Source organism: Halichoeres trimaculatus, unplaced genomic scaffold (genome assembly GCF_033239565.1).
Source record: "Halichoeres trimaculatus isolate MK-OKI-2021-1 unplaced genomic scaffold, fHalTri1.1 fHalTri1_scaffold_16, whole genome shotgun sequence".
NCBI lineage: Eukaryota > Metazoa > Chordata > Actinopteri > Labriformes > Labridae > Halichoeres > Halichoeres trimaculatus.
The window spans coordinates 26,109,599-26,126,888 of NW_027437194.1; the positions used below are offsets into that span (position 1 = coordinate 26,109,599).

Sequence of the window (17,290 nt, forward strand, 5' to 3'; positions counted from 1 at the left end):
TACCAGTTACACTGAGTCATCGGTAAGATACTGGGGACTTTTAACTTTCAAATCAAACACTGAGGAACTTCATTACTTGATTCTTGATCTCAGATTTTTCCGAAGAATAATTCTGTATTTTGGATTTTGCATCTGCACCCCATCACCTGACCATATTCCACCATCGTAGAAAGAAAACTTACCTGGAGAAATAAATGTGGAAAGTGCAAGAACTTTGAAAGCGGCCTTCATTATCCAGCCAAACATTTCCAAAAACTCTAAAGGCCATGAAAGTGTTGAAATAAAAAAAGAATGAAGTAACAAAAGACATTTAATGATATAATAAAGAATTTCCATTTATTAAAAGAATACCATTACAATAATTTCATATGAGCAGAATCAATCCACATATTTAATAAAGAGGGCGATGAAGATGCAGCCTAACAGGGACATGGTTGACGCAGACACGACCACCACGATTACACTTCCTGCCATGTTGACCAGAGCGCCAAGCCCCGCCCCCACGATAATCTGAGCCAGCTGGACCATGCAGGTGAGCGCGGCACAGTCCACGCCGGTGCCTCGTGGCTCTCCATCGCTTCCTTGCAGCTTCAGTTGTTCCTGAGGGGAGATCAGCCAAAGCAGATTCAGATTACTCAAAACAAGACAAACTACTTCCTGTTTTCAACCACCTCAAAGCAAATTATATTTATTTATTTAATTATATTTATATTATTTATTGATTCATGTTTAGTATAGTTTGGGTTTGTCCTTTTGCAGTGAGAAAAGTTGGGCTGTCAGATTTGAAACAAGAATTTGGAAAGAGAATATTGTCCCTTTCTGAGTTGAAATGAAACGTATGGAAAATCTGTCAAAACACATCTCCTGAAAAAGACTGATAAACAGAAATTTTTAGTGTTTTTGGATGTTATAATGAATTCTGCCAAATATGTCATGTTTCAGGGCCAGGATGTGACTTTTTTTCAAGGGATGATGGACCAAACAACTTCACAAACAAGTCTACAGGTTTTTGAATTATGAACTACAAAGAGGACACATCATTGATTTTCATCATGATTGGATATTTGATTTGGTAAAATGTGAGCAAAACGTCTGGATTCTCATTTCAGCTTTGTAAATTCTAGCCTTGAATGTTCAAGCTAAAGTCTGTGATATTCTGGCCTGGAGGTGTGAATCCAATCAGACTCCGTGTCCACACTTGTCACTGACTCTGCTCCTGCAAGCCCAGTCTTACACAAGTGTTTTGAGAACACTGACACCTCCACTGTGAGTTTTAACCTTACACGTCCAGCTCTAAGTCAGTTCAAGGGTCTGAACCATTTAGACTCAAAAGACATCAGCCTGGATATCTCCATTTCTTTGAGTAGGGGAGACCGAGTATGGTTGTAACATGGGGAGAGTTGTAACACCCCCAATTCCACCAATCAGAGATAAAAATAGGAGTCATGTGATCATTACAGTCATTACCCACTTCCACCCTGATCACACATGGTGATTGTCAGGGCTGGAAACAGGTGCATGCAGATTCTAGAGAGAAAAAAAAAATTGAGGTGGGAAAGTACATTTTTTGACTAAGACTACGTTTTGTTTAGTACTTATACTATTCCGGAATAAACCTTTCGACTTATATCAGAATAAACTGTAGTTTCTCAGGCAAAATGTGATACAATTTCCCAAGCCAGTTTCAATCCACTATGCTAATACATCTAGCTAAACACTGGCTGACGGGGTGGGGTGGGTTGTAACACATCTTTAAAAAGTGTCACAACCATCTCCTGATGTACAACTAACAACATTTTCTTCATTTTCCTAAATAATGCAGGTGTGCCTGCTGATGTTGCATCTGATGAAGTTACAAAGAACAGGAAGTCAGTCAGATCAAGTCACGAAGGCACATGGGATCTGCCATGTTTCTACAAATGATGTCCCAGTGTAGGTTACTGGATGGATGCTGGATAAATTCTAGAGTCAAACAGGAAGTGAGTTATGGTCAGTCACAGAAAGAGACATTGTTCTGGATTGTTCTGTTTCAATAAACCTCTTTTAGAGTGGTGTGAGCTGTTTTTGCTTTTTTGGTCTGACTGTTACAACTTACCCCAACATGTGTTACAACCTACCCCAGCTGTGGGGGTAGCTGTAACAAAGGACCACCACGTATCTGACATCAGAGGTTTGAATTGGTGCCATTTGTAGTAAACATATCTGGGAACTTTGCTTCAAAGTTGAAGGACTCTGACTCAAAATTCAGTGGGTAACAGGTGCTGAAGCAAAAAGTGTTACAACAATACCCGCTCTCCCCTAGTCGAGGTTTGAACAGTTGAAAAACTGAACAACCAATGGAAACTTTTGGCTTTGATTCACTGTTCATTATTTTCTGCTGTTAGATTTCACCAAACCTAACTGAATGCTTAGAAAAGTAAATAAGAGAACAACTCATTATTGCAGCTTTGGGTTATGGCTGTCTGTCATGTTTTTCACAGAGTATAATCTGTTATGGTTTCGAAGTGGTAAGGTTTGTATTTGGTTGACGAACACAGATTTAACTACAAAATAATTTACAGCAAATTTAAGTTGGTGTTTGACCGGTTTACAGTAGAGAAACAGCTCTTATTAGAATGCTACATAATAAAAGGTTGAATATTGAATAAGTCAAGTTGCCTGTGCTCGTTATATTGGATCTCAGTGTTGCATTCAACAGTGTGGATCACAGTTTACTAAAAAGTTTGGTAAATTGGACGAAACTCAATAGAGCCATTTTAGAGTCCTAAAATGGTTTTGGTCCTGAAGTTGTTGTGTGACTTGTGGTGTTCCTCAGGGCTCAGTTCTTGGACCACTATTGTTCGGCTTATATTGTGTCTGGTCAGATTCTGCAGAACTCTAATGTTGAATATTATAGTAATGCTAATGACACTCAGATATACGAAGACTTATCCCCCAGATCATTTCCGTCATTAAGCTGTTATGTTGCACAAAACTGGGACAAGCTACCAACAGAGCTGAAGTTAGCCCCCAGTGTAGATGTTTTTTTTTTTATCATTTTAGCTATATTTACTTTGGCCAGAGTGTTATTATAGTAACTCTGTCACATTTTTTCAACAAAATAAGTTCAAATGCCATTGAAAACCTAGGGATTTGCGCTCTCCAGTGATACATGGTTCATTGCGGTTATCACAATAATGTAGCGTCCCTTTATCGTTGGACAGTTTTTAAGCCAAAATGCCCTGACAGAGGTGCTGCCATTGCAGCCAGAGTCTGCGCATTAGAGAATCTAGAAGTGCTGGGGGTAAAATGAAACTCCTTACAATTTTTTTTTGTCTTCAAATGTCAAGTCTATTCTTGGCTCTCCCGCTCAACATATCTTGCTGTTCCTAAAAAACTTACACAAGAACTGCATATGTCTTGTCATAAAACCCCATTTTGACATCTAACACCTACTGAAAAAAAACTATTAAAAAAGGGGACTTAAACATGACACAACTCAAAAATATCTTCATATCACCCCAGCGTGTAGATGTGAGAAACATTTCTGCGCGGCGTATTATTTTTTAAAGTTTGACCACAGTTCATTTATACTGAATAGAAAGATGGGTTTATCTGTCTCAAGAGCCCACTATGGATTATATAAAGAGGGCATTTTCAGACCATTTTGCAGCCATAATAAAAAATATGTCCTGACTGGTTTTAGCCTCAGTAGGTAAAAGGTGAAACCCAGGCTGAAGCCCTTCAAATTGAATATGCTTATGATTAAAGCGCTTATATCATAAGTTCTGCAATTCATTGTTCTATACTGTGATCAGTTTTACTCTAATTTTCCTTTTATTTTTCTCTACTTTGCTTTAATAATTTATTTTTATTTCAATTATATCCTTTTGAATCTTTCTTTTTAATTGGATTTTTTGATGCTTTCAAGAATTTAATCAACAGATGAGATGTTTTTTCATTGAAGCACAGTGAGTTGCCTAATATCAATGCTGGGACAGTTCAAAGGTTGACAATGAAGAGTTGTGATTATTTGCCCACTTATTATGTCTATTATGACTGTAATCGTCTGAAAGGAAAGTGAAATCATCTGTTTTTCATAGAGCGAGATGAAATGATCCCCCCATTCGTAGATAACGAAATGGGTAAAAGTGATGAATACATAACACAGTTCTCATCCTCAAGGACGACCCCTCAGAGAAACACGGGGACTGTTAATTAACAGCAACAATGAGCAATCTGTTAGATTGTGTGTGCAAATTGTTGCAAGACTTCTGTGTGTGGTTGTTTCAAAACACACATCTCATTTAATCTATCCCGACTCATCTAAAAAACAACCATGTGAGCTTTTAGAGGCTCAAAAAGACTTTTTCTTGATATGTAGGACTGGAAAATGCTTACATTTAACAAAAGCCTGAATGACCTTGGTACATTTCTACTTTTCAGTTATATTTCAATGGGGAATGCTGTTTTTTATCCCTTAAAAGCATCTCCACATCAAAACTTCCTGTACCTCCTCTTCCCGCTGATACTCTGCTATCAGGTTGAATGGGATGGTGTAGAGCGTGCTGGACATGACACCAAACACGCTGCAGAGGACCAGCGTGGCGATGATGTTAGGGAAGAGGCCGATGAGGCTGGTGCCCAGGCCGAACACGAAGTAGCCCATAAAGTATAATCCCTTCAGGCCGATGTACTGGAGCAGGAAACGCTGCACGTCTGTAACACACACAGACACACACACACATGCGCGTCATGCTTGGTTACAAAGGATCTATTTGTGTTTGACAACAAATGTCTGTGAGCTGCCTCGTGCTTTATTGTCCCTCATAAAGAGTTAAAAACCCCTCTGCAGCACACGATAGATTTTCTACGGCTGACTGGAGACGTGACCAACAGAGTGTCTTCAGAAGGGCAGCAGTGTAATAAGAAAGGCGTGTTAAAACGCTGTTTGCACAGACACAAACTGTAAATACAGCCACTTGTACACAAGGCCACTAAGCCTTCTTTCATTTATATACAACATATCACTTCAATATGCTTCAGTGATTTTCATTTTCTTGTTTACAGCTGAGTGTATTCATTTTGAGCATTTACTGTGAGTAAAGGCTGCATGAAGAAAGCAATAAAAAGACTTGGTAAGGAAACTGTTCTTGGTTTCTTATCCTTAATAAACAGTTGACTTACAGGAGTAGAGCGCAGAAGAAACAGCGTTGATACACAGCCCCCAGCAGCCCACTTCCACTCCTCTCTCGTAAATGGCGTAGGATGCTGAGTTATGGTCTGCGTAAGGATTTCCTTTGTATACAATCTGCAAAATAAAAAAATAAGTAGAGGTGAGTGTTCAGGATTTAAAAACTGAATAATTAGGGGTGCCATGAGCACCTTATACAACTACACCATGATTGGCTGTATAGGAAGTAGTTTTTCTTTTGTGCTCTGGAGCTCCCCCTGGTGACCGGCTGCAGTGTAGGTTAAAGTGGTAACTCAAATCATTTGTCATCCAAAATCCAAAACTATCTGTAACTGCTTTTTCATCCATTGCTGTAAGAATATGAACAAAAAACAAGGAAAAAAAACAAACAAACAAAAAAAAAACATGAAAACACAAAGATCTGTTCTGATTGGACAACCTTGCCACCTTTTGGCCCAGAGTCTCACACACACTATTGTAAAAATCTGACTTATAACCAGCCCTGTGTTTGTTTTGGAACTATTTTTTTTGTTCAAGCCAACTTTTTTTTACCGGATATGAGGTGATATTTATCAGTACAGTTATACAGAGCTGTTGATTGAAGCATGACAACAAGCGAACCTTTAAGTTTGTATGGTACATCAGTAGCTGGCTATATGTAGCGCTACTAGCAGCCTGGTGCTACGACATATCCATAAGCTAACATGACAACAAGCTAACTGTCAGTTCATACAGTAGTTTAATGAGTGTCCACCAGTAGCAACACATGTATCTGTGATGGAATGGACATTATCACAAACAGATTAGCCCCTGTGTTAGCCTTTAGCTCGTGCTGTATCTCTCTCCTGTTTATCTTTCTTCTGCTATTCTGTCCTTTTTCTGTCTGACAGTTAGGCTCCAGTGTCCACCATCACTACAAAATTAATCACAGAAATCGTTTTCAGCAAAGAAAAACACAAGTCTCTCTTCTCACTGCTAAACTTAGTCAGCTAGCGTGATTTTGTTAAAGAGAATTTAATCTAGTTTTGTTCAACCTGATCAGGAAGCTACTAAAATGCTATGAAGTAGCACTTTGAAATAATCTACATTGATGCTGATGATCTCATTTTATAGCATGGATTACAATATGTATATACAAGAAGGGGGAGATTTTCAAGAACAGTTTCAAACTCCTCACAACCCCTTTAATTTAGGATATACAGAAATATGTAGGAAGCCTGAATTTATACATTCGGCTAATTTAAGTATTTATGGGCTTTTTTATTGTTTTGTCTGCTTTTAATTTGGGCTGTAAGTGCATTCACACAACACAAACAACAACAAAATCAATTAATTGTCCCTCAAAACTGCGTTCATTATTCTTTCTTCATTATCCATTATTCTTTCTAATCATGCTGTAAATGGGTGATCTTGGCGTCCATTAGCAACTACTGTCTGCCCACGCTTGACATGAGGTTGTTTATGTGTCTGGAATGCTGTCGCCAGCTTATCAGTAATCAGCGGTTATGGAAATTACTTCCTCTGATGCATCTACGGCTGCTGTGCTGAGGCTGTCTATCTTTGGTCCTTTACATCCCCAGATCAGTGCAGTGCGCTGTGTTTTGGTTTAGGAAATGGTGGGTCACATGCTTCACTCTGCCTCAGTTAGGGGGTGTGAGCCTGAAAAGATTACCTAATTTCATGTGGTGTACTTAAAGAGGGGGTATTCCGCTTTCACTTGTTTTAAATGTGGGTGGGTAAGTAACAATGTTGAATGTTCAGACTAATAATGAACAAATTTTTAAAAATTCACATATTCATATCTGTAAACTGACTCCCTAAAGTAGCCTAAGATCTTCATGAAATTCTGACACAACTTTTGGTTTTGGAGGGTTGGGCCTCAAACACCAAGGTCTTTTCATAGGTCTGCCCCAGACAGGCCAGAGGGTCTATCAGAGTGAAAGGGGGTTTGAGGACCAGGAAGTCTTAAAGACACAGCAGCTAAATGAAGCTAATGAAGAATTTCAGATGTAGGCCCAAAGAACGGTTTTCAAAAACACCAGTAAGGACAAAAAAAAAGGAGTTATTTTGAGCTGTATATCATGTAAAGATACTACAGGGGCACCAGAGGGACAGAATAAAGAATAGATAAAGCAAAGAAAAAAAGACCAACACTGCCTTTTGAAGATTGACATGTCTCCAGTATGTTAAACTGTACTTCTAAGCTTCTTTATGAATAAAAGAAGCACACCCTCTCCACAGGGATCCACCACCCCACACTTTTTTTCTCTTGATGTAAATGTCTGAATGTTTAAATGACATGTTGGTGCCTTAGGTTTCAATGAACTGTGACGGCGAGCAGCACGCTGTCTTAGCGCCTTCTTGAATCAGAGTTCACAGCATGGAGCTGCGGGGCATTAATCATCATAACACCTGCTCGTATGAGATTACACCACAGCCCCACCGCCCTCTCTCTCTGTCTGTGTACCCCTACACAAACAGCTGAGCTTGAACGTGATGCCACCAGACGTTCTTCACTCCAGAGGTTTTCTCAGTGTGTACTTTTTTCTTGTATGAATCTAATTTGCATTCAGCCCCATGTTTGACATTTATTTACATAACTGATTATACTAATGGGGCTAAATTAGAGTTTTTCCAGGATAAAGACTCTGTTTCCCATGAGCACTTGCACCCTGCTGTGAGGACGTGATTCTTACCAAGGCATACATTTGTTTAGAGGCAAATGAATGTCTTCTTTTTAACTCTATTTTTCTTAGTTCAAGTCAACTTTTCCCAGGATGCAAAGCAAGGAGGTAATGTTGTGTCTTTTCTTGATGCTGGGTCTGGGCCTAACGCCTCAAATACGCCAGATATGTCTGCAGTCCAACTCCTATACTTTGCGTGTTGACTGCGTTTATCAACTCATACCTTTTTACCATAGCATGCTCCCCCCTCCATTGATAAGTCTCTCTTCATTCATTCTGTGCTTTAAAACCTCAAACCTGTTGACTTCTGGTCTGGCTCCACTTTATCGTTGTAGTCGAGCTAAATACAAACTGACTTCAACATGGTTTGTTCTTTTTGATCTTATCTACGCTGAATTTATGCGTCACAGCTCTGCTTCTGTGAAAAATAGGATGGCTGCCTATCACCTGTGACATGACGGACCAGCCATGCAGATGAATTGCAACAGAACTGATCTGGCTTAAGTTGACAAATTGCCCTGAATGGAAACCTAACTGCGGAGACAGACTGCACGTCTCCTGCAGGTACCTGTAGAGGCCATTTTAAATTGTTCTTGCGGAGCAAATTAATTACAGTTTCAAGTTCATATGATTTATTCTGGGTATCAAATTAATTTAAATGTATTAACTTTAAAATAATTAAGTAGGTAATTATGTTGATTCATAGATTTATTTAGACCGTTTGAAGTGATTGGTTGTGGGTGGAGTTTTGTTTACTAGGGCAGTAAGTGCAGGTGTGGGGGTCAGTCGTTTGTTTCGTGCAGGGTGAGGGGAGTTTATGCCAAACGTTTTTGTGACCGTGAGGTGGAAAAAAGTCATTTTATGTTGGATTTTTGTTGAGATGAGATTCCTAAGAAATGAATGACAAAAATGGATCTTGCAGGTGTAAAATAAATGGACCATGGACCAGATTCGTGAGTATTGGACTTATTTTTGAAAAGTTGGAAAGTGGACACGCGTCAGGACAACTGCTGGCTCCTCTCATTCTCAGGTGGCTTTTAAAACACATGGCAGGATTTGCCACTACAGTACCGATGGACCCAAAGTTCCTCCACCTAACCACTTCTTAGTGTAGTTTTCTAATGCCCTGATGCTAAAATGATGGAGAAAAGAAGATAATGAGTCCAATCAGCAGGAGAATCCAGCCAGCTTCCGTCCAAAAACTTTGAATGAAGCTAATGAGTTGAGAGGTCTGTAGAAACCAAGTGAACAATGAAGATAGAGCAGCTCCTTTTAGAACGTAATTTGGTCGGCCTTGGAAATCCCTTTCCTCTGTACAGTATGTTCACTGACTGTTCTTTCCTTCCATCAAACGGAAATGGATTGTTCTTTTATGGGCAGCAGGAGCTTTTTTCCCTGGGTACATACTTGAGAGGTCTATAATGTATCCAGTTTGAAGTGTATAATTGAGTTCCATTTGGGGATCAGAAAAAGAGATAAACACAAACCTGTAAAAAACAACATGTTGGCTCAGATGCTTTTTAAAGACCTTATTATTTTACTCAACAATATTTTGTTATTCAATATTCTTATGTCCCCATCCCTCTCTCACTTTGGTGTCCCTAGGCCATTTTTGGACTCCTGGCATGCATTTTAAAAAACCCATGCATGTTAAAGATGCTGTAAGGAGGAGCTGTTGTAATTGCACTCCGTCACCACCTTGTGGCCTGGAGTCTCTTCACACTGTTGTAGATTATTTTTAGTGAGGCGTGTGTTTGTTTAATTAAATGAAGACAGGATTTTAAAAAAAAAATCTTCTTTGTTCAAGTCAACTTTTCACTGGATACAACATGCTGAGGTAAGGTATTTATCGGTACAGTTACGAAGCACTACGGTTTGAAATGTGACATCAAGCAGACATTGTAATAGCTGGCTATATGTAGTGCTATCGTCAGCCTGGTGCTCCAACATATTAGTAGGCTAACGTGACAAAAAGCAAACCCAGTCAGTTTGTATTTGGTAGTTTAGTAGCTGTTTATATTTAGTGCTCTAAGACATGTCTGTAATGTGTAACGTCTGTGAATCCTGGTTATGTTCTACCAGTCATCTACCAATCAGAGCTAACGTAACCTCACTCTTCATTTTATTGATAGACTCTCAAGTTTGAACAGACCACTGCAGAATAACTACTGACTGTGGGTTGGAATGAACATTATCACTAACAGATTAGCTCCTGTGTTAAAGAGTGATACAGCCTGAGCTCAAGGCTAATTAGCCTTGAGCTCGGGCTGTATCTCTCTCCTGTTTATCTTTCTTCTGCTCTTCTGTCCTTTTTCTGTCTGACAGTTAGGCTCCAGTGTCCACCATCACTATGAAATTAATCACAGAAATCATTTTCAGCAGAGAAAACTAAAGATCTCTCTTCTCTCTACTAAACTTTGTCAGCTGGCGTGGTGTTGCCATAAAAACCTATAGCCTAGGACCATCAAACAGGTCCTGGTCAACCTGAACCAGAAGCTAAGAAGTATCAATCTAAAATAATCTGTAACCTGTAATATTGGTGCTGATAATCTCATTTTAAAGTCTGGATTGCAGTCGGGCATATATCTAGAAGGGAGACTTTTTCAAGATCACTTTCAAACTCCTCACAGATCCTTTAACCAACATTTCAAGAATGCTAAAGGCAGAGGTTTTGTGTACTTGTTTACAAGTAGACTTTAGAGAGTAACAGCTGCTGTATTTAAGCTGCTACACATTCTTTTTGCCTGTCCCACAATCCACTCTTTAACAAAAATTCTCCAGTGTTTTTATTTGTAGTTACGTTACGCTACTGTTTGAAATGTACCGTCAAGCAAACTTTGTAAAATCAGTTCCTAGCGTAATTTGGTAGACAATTGTATTCAGTGGTACTGACAGCCCGGTGCCCTGAGCTGGTCTGTAACTTGCAATGTTAGTGAACCCTAGTTTTTATCCTACCAATGCTCATCTACCAACTCCAACCTCATTCTTCATTTTATTGATAGACTCTCAAGTTTGAACAGACCACTGCAGAAAAACTGCTGACTGTGGGTTGGAATCAACATTATCACTAACAGATTAGCGCCTGTGTTAGCCTTTAGCTTGGGCTCTATCACTCTCCTGTTTAGCTTTCTTCTGCTGCGACGTTCTTTTTTCTTTGACAGTCCAGCTCTAATATCCACTATTCCCACAAATAGATCCTTGAAATAATGTTCAGCAGAAAAAAACACAGATTTCTCTTCTCAGTACTGAACTTCTTTTTCTGGCATACTGTCATTGGGACTTGTACATGCCAAAAATCAATCAGATCCTGGACAACCTCGACCAATAAGCAGGGAAATAGCATTTAGAAATAGCTTAATTTGTCGCAGAGAATCTTATTTTAATCTCTTATTGGCTTGTTTACCAGTTGCTTTGATTACTCTTCCTCCTTCCCTCCCTGAAACATAACCTTTAACTCCTCTTGTGAGATTTTTTCAGACCCACTATTGATGACATCTCCAGCACCACCAACTCCAGGTACAAATGTCTCTGTAAATTCTCTATAAATTCTCTGCATGTTCCAGTGTTTGAGGTTGTTTGTTTGTTCCAGGTCCTGGGTCATCACTAAGGTTACACCTGGGCTCGTCATCCCTCTCCCATCTGCTCTCCCTGTGTGGGCCTCATGTGTCTTTTGTTGATCACACACTGGCTCACCAGCTCTCACTCATGAGCATCCATACACCCTGACCTTTTCCCATTACTTTCTTTGTGATAAACAGAATGATGTTGCACGCACTCGCCTCTACTCCTATTTCTGTTGCAGCTTTGAGCCTGGTTGTAACAAGGCTGTATAAAATGCAAGGATCATTTAATGCATCACACACTCTCCTCTGTTATTCCTAGTCACACAGAGTGCCAGAACCCCAAATTACATCTAATAACACCATGATGGCATTCATGATTCAAAAGTCTGATGATAAATCTAATACAGAGCCAAAAGCTGGAATTATTAAAAAGCTTTTTACTCCTGCACAAGAAAAAAGCTTCGGAAAACAGATGAATAAAGATAAATAGAGGCATTTAGGCCTTGATCAGACTGATATTCAATGTTGGTTTAAAGTAGGTAAGGGCTTCATAAAGTGCAATCAAGACCAGAAAAAGGTAGACATGTCTGTGACAGATGAAGCCCAGTCATGTTATCAAATGAATCATCACCTGTCCCATGAAGTCAGTGAAGAAGAGCATGTTGCAGAGGAAAGCGGTCCATCCCAGCAGGTGACTGACGCACAGGCAGCGGTAGTGAGGCGGCATGTTGATGATAGCTTTCATCATCGACCTGAATGTCATTTTCTTCTGGTCCTGCAAAACAAGAAAAACGTCAGATTTCAACAACAGAGACGGGCTTTGAAGATGGGTTTCAGCAAGAAACTGAGGAGCTCCCTGTGCTAAGCTCATGGTGCTTCAAAGCTGGTGACAGAGGCTCTCATTTATCAGTCTAGTGTAGAAACAGGCACAGATCTGAGTACAGCAATCAGCGTTGTATTTATGAAACATTTGTACCTGGGCTGAAAACAACAAATGATTAGATGTTAATAAATGTAGCAGCTGATCTCCAGCTGATAGTTGCATTCAGCAGGAGATCAGCATTTATGACAAAAAGAGGAACGTCTCTGAGCTGGAGCTCGGCACCATAGCAACAAGTAGAAAGAAATGAAGCTGTGTTGTTTTGCAGCCTGAAAAGTGGCGTCAGAGTAAGAAAAAAACTCATGTGAAAGAGTCACTGCAACAATGAGTGGGAGTGGCAAACAGAAATCCAGCTGAGTTCTACAGGTATAATTTATCCATGCTACTTTGAAGCCTTATACTGTGAGTTTAATGTCATCTAGAGGCATTGATGATAAAAACTAATGGCTAGAAAATGGTGTGCTCACAACTTCAGATTGCTGTGAACACTCTGCAGCCTGGAGCTGTCACAGACTGAGGAGCAGTGGTATCAGTTTCAGGGTGACGCGTGGGATGAAAATGGATTAAAATGTTCCTGTGTCCAATGCATGGTGGGAGATTTTGACATCAAGGACTGCAGGATAGTGGGCAGGATGGTTAACCTGCACATCAATCTTATTCTAACCCCAGTTTGGGGTCATTTTGTTCCATGAGCTCAGCCCAGGAGTGAATTACTTGTGCGCAGTTACAAACCAAAGTGTTTACATGAATTACACTGGGGAACAATTTGAAAAAAAATAATAAAATAAAAAGAAATGTTTCTGTTAAGTTAGTTTTTATGCTGATTAAAACTAAAACTGTTATGCTCATTCCAAAACTGCAGTCTGTTTTTTTTTTTCTGGCACGTCAAGTTTCACAGCTTACCCTCCAGATCAGCAAAACTCCTCTGATTAGCTGTAGTGAGACTTTCCAGCTGATCACGATTGGACTCATCTACAGCTACAGCTACGAGGCAACCTGTTTGTGCAGTCACAATTGAGGAAGTGCTGTGAGAGGTGTGTGCAGCCCCCAAAAGGTCAGTACTATTAATATCTGCCAACAGAAAGCTAGCATGGTAGCAATTAAGAGGATTGTCCTGGATTTTCTCTTAACCTTGCAGCAATGGACATACCGTTTTAAATTACTTTTTGTTTTATGCTACTTTTGTAGTTTTCAAAGTTTGTAACTTTTCCATCTTAGTGTTTTATTTACAAAGGTCCATGTCTTCACCTGTAGCTCCCCCAGTAGCCATATCCTTTGTAAAAACATAACAGTGTTAAATAAGCATTGCAGTCATGCCTGTTTCTTTCATATTTCATTGTATGTCAGTGTTTGAAGATTTTTATAAAACAGCACATATCTGTTAAGTAAAGCATTTTTAAAGGATAAGTTTGGTTTATACAGCTTTTACATTGTTTGTAGAATGAAGTAGAACAAAATACTCACCCAGAAGGCTTTCCTGATCTAAGCAGTGCTTCGGGAGATATTTAGATCCAAAATCGTGCAGTGGACGTCTGTATAATGGGATCCATCGGGGCATAGACAGCGCCGCTCCTAAAACTGCATTAATCGTCCAAAAACGTGTGTTTTTCACCAATATTCCATCATGGTCCGCTCCAGGTTAGTCCTCTGCTGCAGTCTGTGTCACTCCAGACAGCGCTGTGTGGCTGTAATAACCTCTGAACTCACAAAGACTTTGTTCACGTTTGCCCCTTAAAGAAAGGAGGAGGTGGAGTCAGCGCTCCAGAGAGAACTGCACATGCACGGAGAGGCAAACGTAAACAAAGTCTTTGTGAGTTCAGAGGTCATTACAGCCACACAGCACTGTCTGGAGTGACACAGACTGCAGCAGAGGACTAACTTGGAGCGGACCATGATGGAATATTGGTGAAAAACACACGTTTTTGGACGATTAATGCAGTTTTAGGAGCGGTGCTGTCTATGCCCCCATGGCTCCCATTATACAGACGTCCGCTGCACGATTTTGGATCTAAATATCTCCCAAAGCACTGCTTGGATCAGGAAAGCCTTCTATGTGAGCATTTTGTTCTACTTCATTCTACAAACAATGTAAAAGCTGTATAAACCGAACTTATCCTTTAATATTTTTTAAGAAAACAGGGATCCTATAGTTCAAAAACTTAACATAATAGAGAAAAACTGTGATCAGTTTTGGATTCTGCCCCAAAAAATTCGTTAAAAACAGCTGTCAGACCTAACTCAACAAACACTGTTTTCCCCAGTGAGGCGAGCTGATTGGATGTGAGTGAATGCTCTTTGCTAAATGCTTAATGCTACAGCTACACACACTGTTCAGATTTACGTGATAAAATTCTTAGAAGTGAAACAGTCATCATCCTGTTTTCAGTTGCAGCTGTCTTAAAAGAAACTTCACACGCTAAAGTTTAAGTCAGTTTCATCTGGTGAATTTCTGAAGTTTGTTGCTTCTCTGCTCTGGTTTCTCCCTTTGCAGGGTGTTCATATGGTGACTTTACAATTTAAAACATATACTACAAGGATAATTGATGAGATATTGTTATCAAGTGGAATAGACCCACTGACATGTCTATCAGTGTGGCTGAAGAAATTTACGAGGACAGGGACAGTGTTTGATAAAATCTGAGGAAAACATAGATCATATAGGAACCAGCCTTTCACCTTTCTCTGACAAATTTGTGTCAAAAATAGGGCTGTACAAATTAAAGCATTAATCAGATTAATCCAGGGATGTCAAACTCGTGCCACGGAGGGCCAAGAGGCTGCAGGTGATTTCACTGATTAGTCCCTGCTATTTGCTTGAAGGTGAGGTAATCAGTGGAATCAGCTGGTGGAGTGTTTGGTTGGGAAGAAAACCTGCAGCCTCTTGGCCCTCCATGGCATTAGTTTGAGATCCCTGTATTGATCCAATCATCATAATTAATCTAATTAAAAATGTTAATACAATTAACTCATCTGTCACACAAAATGACTCAAAATCCCTGAAATGTCGCTGGCAGGCAAAGCATTTATTTGAGCAAAAAAAGAAGAAAAAAAAAAAACAGAATACTCGACCAACATGAAGTGATGTTCACACTCTCCAAGGAGGAGTTTGGTTCTCTGCTAACACTTCGGCTAATGTGTCGTCCAGCTCGTGACAAACCTTATGGAACTTCCGGCCTCAGTAAGTCTACCTCAGACAAATTGACACAGTTATCAAGTGGATTATAACAAACTCCAGACCCATTAACATTGTTGATGATAAGGAGGGGTACCGAATTAGGTACTTTTATAGGTACCGACCAGATTTTGTCAAAAGTACAGGGTATCGAATCAAAAGTTACCATGTTTAGGTACCTAAACGCAACCTTGTGACTGTGAGGGAAGGGAAGAGAAGCGATTTTCCATGCTGGACATGAACACAACACTCCAAGGTTATATGTTGAAAAGTAAATATGTTAAATTTAAAGAAATGTTTATTCTATGATTAAACAAATTGATTTCTTTTACCACATAATCACAAAAAAGTACCGAAAATTTGTACTATTGAGTACCTGAACCGAATGCCAGGTACCAGACTTCGGTACCCTTTCGTTTCAAATATGAAAGGTACCCATCCCTAGTTGAGGACACATGTTTTACAAAGGTTTTGTTGCCTCTCAAGATGCGTGGTACAAGGCTCCTTTAAGAAGCTTCAAGTTTTTTTTTGTTTTTTTGTCTAACTGTTAATGGTGTTTATTAAACAAGTACAATCACATTTCCTCCTCTGTTAAGTCTGTTTGCTCATGCAAAAGGAAACATGGTTAATTTCCACAGCAACCCTGTGATTTATCTGATTTAAAGTATAATCATTGGACAGCACCACTCAAAACACAGTCTCAAATTATAGTATCTAACTCCAGACATTATTGAGCCCATCAATCATGATTGATCAGAGTACACTGTAATTTTTTTTTTTCTGATAGTGTAATCCTTTACACTATCCTCTAATACTGTAAATGTGGAGAGATTTATCTTTAGTTTTATGAGCGGGGGTTTTTATATATCATACGTTTTTTATTATACATGGGGAAAAAATAGTATTTTAACAGGAAATTACTGTAGATCCATTTGGCTGTTTCCTAAAATAATAATTTATTTAATTACAGAAAAAAACCTGAAAGTATCTGATTTGAATGTTTTTGGATGAATTTGTATGATATTTTACCTTGTATAGATTTACTTTGAAATACTGTATTTCAATTAATTTTGACTGTAAAATCTAGTCCTGTATTTTTACAGTTATTTGTGTAGTTCTGTATTACAGTGTTTGCCTGTAATTTTACAGTATTCATCTAGAAACTTTGCTGCTAGTGCTTTTACTGTTATTATTATTATTATTTATTTTACAGTTGTAAACACAGTCAATGACATGACACGACCCACACTGACTGTTGTGGCTCTCCTGAAGCCCCCGGGCTGAGTCATACAGCCTATGTTACACTAATACTGAAAAAAAATCAGCCCACAGCTTGTGCTGCTCTCCATGAATTTAAAGTATTTAGCAGGAACTGATAATAATAAAGTGAAAAATCAAATACATTTCAGGTGTCATATATACTTTAACTATCTGAATATTAACCTCTGAACCTCTGTTTGTCCGCTGATAATTCTCCTCCACGCACAGACTCACTTTGCTGCACCACGCTCCCCTGAAAGTGTTTTATTTGAGCGTATTCTCCGCCCACATCTAGAAAGAAAGATGGTGTTTATCAGGTTGATTAGGAGTTATTAAACCAAGTCAATCACAGCTGTGTGTGATCTCATTATGGACGGAGAGAGAGAAATGAAAACACTGTGGCTGCTCCACCACTCAGAGATGTTCAGCTCACAGCTCCCAAACTCTCCAGACTTCTGGAAAGTGATACCTCCCAGGCAGGATTAGTTTTAGAGGTAAATCAGAACTAAATTCAGACCCTGGTTGCTGTGGTCAAAAAGTCCCTAGTTCCTCGAAAAG

At 39.3% G+C, this 17,290-nt stretch overlaps 1 protein-coding gene across 1 annotated transcript in view; it reads right to left on the bottom strand.

The window, feature by feature from the left end:
* Positions 1–378: 378 nt before the first annotated feature.
* Positions 379–17,290, bottom strand: part of slc45a2 (solute carrier family 45 member 2) — a 35,094-nt gene continuing 18,182 nt past the window's right edge. The window contains exons 4-7 of the mRNA XM_074690784.1: positions 12,052–12,195; positions 5,167–5,290; positions 4,493–4,698; positions 379–600 (exon numbers count right to left, since the gene is read on the bottom strand). Of these exons, the coding sequence (XP_074546885.1) occupies positions 379–600; positions 4,493–4,698; positions 5,167–5,290; positions 12,052–12,195 (696 nt within the window). The remainder of the gene's footprint in view (positions 601–4,492; positions 4,699–5,166; positions 5,291–12,051; positions 12,196–17,290) is intronic.